We start from the raw sequence: 7,744 nt of genomic DNA, 5'->3' as shown, positions 1-7,744 counted from the left end.
TTTAAAAAATGGCAGGAGAAGAAGGAGAAGGAGAAGAAACATCAGAAAAAGCAATATGGTTTCACCACACCACTTCGTGGTGTGGTGAACCCATAAATATTCTGAATAAGATAATCTGTATGATATTGACACATAGTGTCCCACATCGGCACATTTGAATCAGTATTTCATACTTAAAATCTATTCATTTAAAACTTCGGAAACAAGCCCCAAGATTATTCCTTTATTTTCTGGGTGGCATCCTAGGTTCTTCCATGCCAGTAACCGTTCGTCAGAATTTTTGCCCAATCAATGTCGATATATATTGGGACATTATTGTTTCAACTTGTAGATATTTAGTAAGTGACTAGAATATTGACTTTAAAAAATCTAAGCCCTAAAAACTACATTGGATGCTGATAACCATGAAAAATTGATGTGTGATCATAATGCGGGATCCGCATATATTTGGCTACCCTAGAAGGAATTCACATCAAAGACTTCGATGTTAGATGAGCCATATGTAAGCTTAGAGTTAGTGCACATGCATTAGAAATGGAAAAGGGTAGATACAAACAATTGCCTGTTAACGACAGAATATGTAAATATTGTACAGGAAACGCAGTGGAGGATGAAATGCACTTTATTTGTCACTGCCCTCATTATAGCACCGAAAGAGATCAGTTATTTGAAGTGGTCACCAAAATGTTCCCCAGCTTTATTCACCTTCCCAGCCTACAAAAAACTGCATTTCTATTAACACCTCCCAATTCATATATCTCGCAAAATGTCGATCATTTCATACTCCACTGCACACGGAAAAGAAATCAAACCCAACAATAACTACAAATGTATATATAAAGTAGCATTAGCATCACTTATTATCATTCTACTGTTTACTGTTGTTATCATGTTCTTGCAATTAGCCCCCGGGCATGAATTTGCAATAAACTTTCAATTATTATATTCTTACACTCTGTTCCTGACCTTCTCCTCGTCCACCTCGTCGTACAGCTGACCTGCGTACAGCGGGGTCAGGTTCATCACTGTCGAACCGGAAATGGCGTTCAGGCGGTTGAAGAGAAATGCATGATGGGAGAGTGATCCGCCATTTTGATCTATAGATGTAGAACAACAAAACAGTGAAAACAAGCAAGGGTGGGAAGTAACGTTACATCAAAAATGTCTGCAAACTGCCATAGATGCACAGTTTCTACAGTTGCTCAACTTGAATTATAACTTTTAAAATGACATTAATATAATTTTAATAAGGCCACAGCATGCAAGTAAATGTTATGGATGACATCCTCCACAGACTCCAAATCTAATACGAGCGGGCCGACAAAAACAAGGTTTCTACATTTAAATAAAATTTTGACTCATTCATTGTACAAATGGTTTTGATTCAGTAGGAGCATCACATATACACAGCCAGCATCACATATCACTGCATCAAAGTAAGAAACAAAATATTAAATCAGAGCCTTTTCTTGTCTCCTCTCTTCATAGTTATCTGCCATTCACCTTCCAGCATGGTAACAGACATATTTTTGGCATGTTGACCACTGTCAGAGGGCAACAAAATTTCTTGTTGTTTTTTTTCCTAAAGTCAGGCGCGCTGATGTCATCCATAAAAAATTCTTGCTTTGGCCTAATCAAAAATGTTGTCAAAGTCAAAATCATACCTTCGGTTGCACCATAGTAAAGTTTCCTGAGGAAGGCGGATGTTTTTGGGAGCCCGCACGGCCGGTGGAAGTGAGCACGTGACACGGAGTCTAGGCTAATGGACAGCACAGACAGTGGCTTCCATGACGGTTCCTTCGTCTTCGTCTCCAGAAACTTCTGTCTCTGAGACTCGTTTATGTCGTCATCCTGTAGGAACTGTGTGTGGTAGTTGTGTTGGTCTTTTCCGCTGGAATAAAAGAAAAAAAGTAAGCATGAAAGTTCAATGGTGTTGGTAGTAACCATTATAAGTAAAATGTTGAACATTATTCCAACACGAGGATTACACAAATATCTGTATCTCTATCGATATATATAGCTGGTATAACCGCCCTTCGACGTAACACACCAGCTTTGCAGGCACGCGGCACGGCGGCAGCTAGCTATATCCCACCGAACGACTTGTTACACTCAATTTTTGCACATTTAATTGCAGAAGTTGTTTAAAGCTTTCTAGTGATGATGCCCCAACTGTGCTTGGTGACAGCGAGTTCCACTCTACTAGAGAGTTCTTGGAGTTCTTGGAGTTCTCGTTTTAAGGGGCATTGAGAAGTCCATTTATATAAAGGCACTCCAGCCATCACTTAACAGAGACGGTGGACGATATAAACTCCCTGGCACATTTGATGAATTGCTGACGTCACGTACCCGCAAAGTCTCATGTGTCTGTAACCGTAACTCTCGCGAGATTACGTTCGGAAGTGATTGGTCGACCGGTCATTAATTATCCTGATGAAGGCGACAGTGGTCGTAAGTTTTCGTAGAAAAGTTTATCTCTGTGTAACCCTTGTGTTGGAATAAAGTTCAACATTTTACTAGAAAAATAGAGTTGCCATGTTCAACTGACGCGAAGCATGATGCATTTTCAAGCAGCTAGTAGCTGCATCCGATGCGATTTCAGGGCAGCAAAACTGGAAATATTCAGTAGAAGGCAATCTTTGAGGTATTGACACATACTGCTTTACATTAGCACATTTGAGTCAGTATTTCATACTTTTGGCTTTTAAAACTAAAGAGGCAAGCCCCAAGATGAGTCTTTTATTTGCTGGGTGGGTTTATACCCTGAAAATCAGCCCAGGGTCCTTCAAGTAACCATTTTCCGTCGGGATTTTGGTAAATTTTGCTCCATGAGGGTCAATATATACATTGGGATAGAGTTATTTCAACTCAGTATGTAGATAAATGGCTTTCAAGCCCTAAAAACTGTACTGGAGGCCTTTAAGCGACAAAGAAAAGGAATGACAAGAGGTTCTTTCTTCGTACTTTTCATCCTTGCAGACGACATCTGCATAGCTTGTTTCCATGGTCACGGAAGTGGGCCCTTCGTAGTACTTCCACTGGGGATACTCCACGTACTGCCCGCTGGGGAGGGGGGCCTCGTGCTCTCGTCTCTCCAGAAAGTTAACTCGGAAAGTTCCCGGACAGTTCACGTGGATTGTCCTGTGAAAAAAAAAATATGAAAGGAAAAGGTTTGTGCCATTAGTTTTTTTTTATTCTGCATAAATAATTAGATATAAAAAAATCACGTGAAATACACTTTTAGCAATATGTGTCCTGTTTTGCTATCTTTTCTTCTAGGATGGGAGATTTTGACTCACGCTTCAACTAGATCTCTTTTGAATCTACACTTTTTCAAACGTCTTGAAAAATACCTTTATGTTTCATTGTATAAGTGGCTGCGAGAATAGAAGTTTTGCTTAACTTAAGGTCACAGTCACTTTGTGTGTGTCCTTTAATTTTTATTCATTATTGTTGTTTTTCTGAATAAAAAATACAATTACAAAGGATTTTTGTTTACTGTAAGGCCATGTTGATTTGATTATATGAATGACATCCTCTAGGAACCCCAAAACTGATGCAAGCGTGCGTATAAAAAAAAAGTTGCCTTCATTATTAAATCTACGTGGGTATAAAGGTTAAACAAATGACTTAACACATAGAGAATGGTATGGCGAATAATGATAGACTCTTCATTTTCTTTTCCTCTTTTCCTGCGTTTCGGCGTCCTATGACATAAGTATCCAATACATTCTTTTTGCAACATACGACATATATTCGCTCATTTTGTACGATTTACAGTATGGTCGAAAACTTTTTAACGGACGAAAATTCATGCGCGCGCGGATGTCATCCATATAATCAAATCAACATGGTCTTAGCGCTAAATACCTAAACCCCCACTCAAGAGAAGAGAAGGGTAGTTTGAAATCGTCTAAGGCCGTGTCTATACGGAATCACCCAAACCGCGATTCGGGTAACTCACATTCCTCACATCTGGTCCACGTGCCACACACACCTGTGAAACCGTGTCCGATCACAATACGCTTGAGCTACATTTATTGCTGTTTGATGATAACACGCAAGGTGGCGTGTTATTAATGTCAGAGGTCAACGACCTGATGCTGATGCCCCCCTCCCAGCGTATCTCGGCCGAATGCCGACGTGGTCCCGCCAGAGGCGGTGAAGCTCGCCCTAGAACGGACACATTATTTGACCATTACTGCTCTTTAAGTTGCTGCCACGTAAAAGTTGGTATTGCATATAAATAAAGAAATATCACCCCGTAATCCATGACCAGGCGAAGTCACATTGAAATCACATTGCGTTCAGACGCAAATCGCGATGCGGGGAAACCGATTCGAAACCACCTCTAGAAGTGGCTTGGGATCGAGGCGCTTTCAATGTGATTTCGGGGCGTTCACATGGAGCCACTTGAAACCGGCTTCGGGGTAAACCACATGTAAACCGCCTTGGGTGATTCCGTATAGACACGGCCTAAGAGTACCATAGATATATCATCCCACCTGTTGATGAGTTTAGAGAATGTGGAGCTCATGTTACATCTCCACGTCACGTTCCTCCAGCACAGGTCATCCGGGGCCTTCAGGTCAGGGATCGCGCATGCGCTGTCGCTCGCGGGCCCCACATCTGTCGAAAACAGGCTGTCCTCTGCGGACTTGACTTGAAACAGAATATCGTCGCTGTTATTATTCCAGATGCGAGATTCTTCGTGTTTTTGCCAACTTTTTGTCGTTCCTTGGAAACTGAAGTCCCCGGGGATGTTCGTTCTCGATGTGGTCTTCCTGTGCCAAGTTCTGTGGTTCATAGGACGCCTACCACGCAGTTTGTGTGCCAAACCATCATACAGTCTGCGGATGGGCAACTCTTCGGTTGAATGAACTTCCGAAATGTCTGGATCTAAAAATAAAAAGAAGGAAAGTTATACAATGTTATCTTGAAAGTTCATCTGTGTTGGTAGAAGTCATTATTTTGCAATAATCATCGTATGACTGTATGCAGCAAGTTTAGACTGTAATTTCCAACACAAAGACTGGAGTTGTAGAGTCGAAAATTTGGGTTCGGGAGTCCAATTTCTTGTGTTGGAAATTACAGTTTAAACTTGCTGCATAAAGTCATACAATGATTATTGTTAAATTCCGTCGATTTCAATACAATATTTTACCATATTATGAAGATATTAAATTTCTTTTCAATATCAATATTTCACAACGGCGTAATATACATTTGTCAGCATATTTTTCCTCCACAAAGAAAATAAAAGATTTCTGTGTCATCGTATAGCTAAAAAGCATGGAAAGATTGCAGTCTAGTCTTGTAGTTTTTACTCCTACTCTCAGTCATACTAGCGAAATTTGTGTTGCATTGAATAAAAACGTATTTATTGACCACGTAATAAGAGTAATTAGAGTAATTGCCCTGCCTTTGATTGCTAGTGTCATCTTTATTTGAATTTTCCACTTTCTTGAGAAGTAAGTTGTCTTCCTGTCTACAGCCACCCTTCTTCGTAAGGCCACACCAAGTAAATTTTATGGATGACGTCCTTTGGAGACCCTAAATCTAATGCGAGAGGGCAAAAAAAACAAGAAGGGCCCTAAAAAACAAGATGCCTAGATTAGAAATAAACTAAGAGACGACAAATGTTAGGACACAAATTGAATGAGGTGACGCAGTGTAACAAGCAAGAAGTTATTCATCATCAAAAAAGCAATGAATCAGGTGGAACAGCAGTCATCGTCCTGTCCTGTTTCTTTCATCACATTTTTTGCAGGCCTGCAGAAACAAAGCATGTGCTCTTTACCCATTTCACGTTACGTGCGGCACTGTCGTGACTCTTTGGTCATAGTTACAGGAAGCGGAATTTCTTGGGTTTTTTTTCTAGGAACAGGCCAAAATCAATGCGCGCGCGGACGTCATCCATAAAATTTACTTGGTGTGGCCTAACCTTCACCGTCCTCCCCTCACATTACCAGCCTAATGCCCCTCGGCCCACACATGTATCAATAGCACGGTTTGCCTTTCCTGACGTGCCGTATATCTCCCAGGACTTGAACCAAGAGTAGGCGATTAGAGCAAACCGGAGAAATGCCAGGGAGACGCCTGCCAAAAACAACAGGGCTCCGCGCTGAGCGTTTCTTCAGCCGCCCCCGCTTAGGCCATGTTGATTTGATTATATGGATGACATCCTCCGGGAGCCCCAAAACTGATGCGCGCGTGCGAATAAAAAAAAGTTTTGCAAAAAAAAAGTTCTTTTCATTATGAAATCTACGTGGTCATGAGGGTTGAGCAAATGGCACAGAATATGGTTTGGCGAATAATCTAGTCTTCAAGTTCATTTCTTTACAATTTCGTCTTTTTTCGTTTGATTTTGGCATTCTACGACATTGGTATAGTTTTTAGTAATTTTTTTTGTAACTTATGGTATATTTTTGCTCATTTTGCAACTGTTTTGTACGATTTACAGTATGGTTGAAAACTTTTTTTTTTGGAAACGGCCGAAAATTCATGCGCGCGTGGATGTCATCCATATAATCAAATCAACATGGCCTTACTGAACCTGCCAGGACGGTTTACCAGCGCATGCGGTCTACGTGTTGAACCTACCAGGTGTCGCCAGGGGTCGCTTCTCTGCGTCAATCGCCCTGACACGGTGCCACCAATTTATCATGGCGGGCCGCTTTGAAGTGACAAATTCGCCCCGGAACACGATCGGAAATCACTAACAAAGCCGTCACAGGACCACAGTAGACCACCGTAAGGTCATAGTTGGCACATGTAGAAATGGATGGTGAAATACGATAGGGCTGGTCTTGCTGTGACACGTCACATTTCGTACTAGGATTTTTTTTAACGCAGGTTTTTTTACCTCCATGAAAAATGGAGGTATTGTTTTTGGCGTGTCTGTCTGTATGTCTGTCTGTCTGTGTGTGTCTGTGTGTGTGTCTGTGTGTGTTTCCGCAACTTTGTCGTCAGCATAACTTCAGAACGCCTTTATGGATTGTGATGATATTTGGTATGATGGTAAGTCTTGGAAAGACAAAGGTCAAGGTCAAGTATGGGTCTCCTGGTGGATGACCTTGGTAATGCAGCAGAACTTCCGGACTCTTGTTTTTTTAGCAAAGACTGTGATACGATAGAACCCACCCTCAGCAAGAATCTACGCGTACGGCAATCTTTTCCATCATATATAAGACAGCTGAACACAATCACGATGGTCCTACGAAAGCTACAAATTGTGTGCATGTGATGGGGGCTTCAGGTCTGAGACGTATGGAAATCGAGAATTCTTATAATGAATGAATGAATGAATGAATGAATGAATGAATGAATGAATGAATGAATGAATGAATGAATGAATGAATGAATGAATGAATGAATGAATGAATGAATGAATGAATGAATGAATGAATGAATGAGACCTTTATTGTACGTTTGTGCTCTAACAAGCTAAGTACAGGTCATGAATAGACAAGGAAAAAGGATACAGCAATGATACTTAAACTATACATACTAATGCGCACTATTTACATTGTTCGACTTCTTCTCGCTTCTTGACGCAGTTATAGATGTAGGAGCATATAGACCTAGTGATACATGGTTTGTCAAGTTTCATAAGAAATATGAATTTTTCTGCTTCATTTAAATGTCCAAAGCTAGGGAACGTATCTATTATATAAGAATATAGGAAATCTCTCTCATCACTATATAACGTACAATCGACTACGAAATTAAATGATACTCATCC

General features: G+C 40.7%; 1 protein-coding gene across 1 annotated transcript in view; it reads right to left on the bottom strand.

Annotated features, from left to right (window-relative positions):
- The window catches only part of LOC109476045, a 14,886-nt gene extending 9,991 nt beyond the window's left edge, over positions 1-4,895 (bottom strand). Inside the window, exons 1-4 of the mRNA XM_019776871.1 lie at positions 4,506-4,895; positions 2,965-3,141; positions 1,665-1,891; positions 953-1,097 (exon numbers count right to left, since the gene is read on the bottom strand). Of these exons, the coding sequence (XP_019632430.1) occupies positions 953-1,097; positions 1,665-1,891; positions 2,965-3,141; positions 4,506-4,807 (851 nt within the window). The 5' untranslated portion in view covers positions 4,808-4,895. The remainder of the gene's footprint in view (positions 1-952; positions 1,098-1,664; positions 1,892-2,964; positions 3,142-4,505) is intronic.
- Between the last annotated feature and the right edge of the window lie 2,849 nt (positions 4,896-7,744).

Source organism: Branchiostoma belcheri, unplaced genomic scaffold, assembly GCF_001625305.1.
Source record: "Branchiostoma belcheri isolate BF01 breed outbred unplaced genomic scaffold, Haploidv18h27 scaffold36, whole genome shotgun sequence".
NCBI lineage: Eukaryota > Metazoa > Chordata > Leptocardii > Amphioxiformes > Branchiostomatidae > Branchiostoma > Branchiostoma belcheri.
Note: the sequence above shows the minus strand (reverse complement) of the source record. Positions and strands in the feature narration are given on the sequence as shown.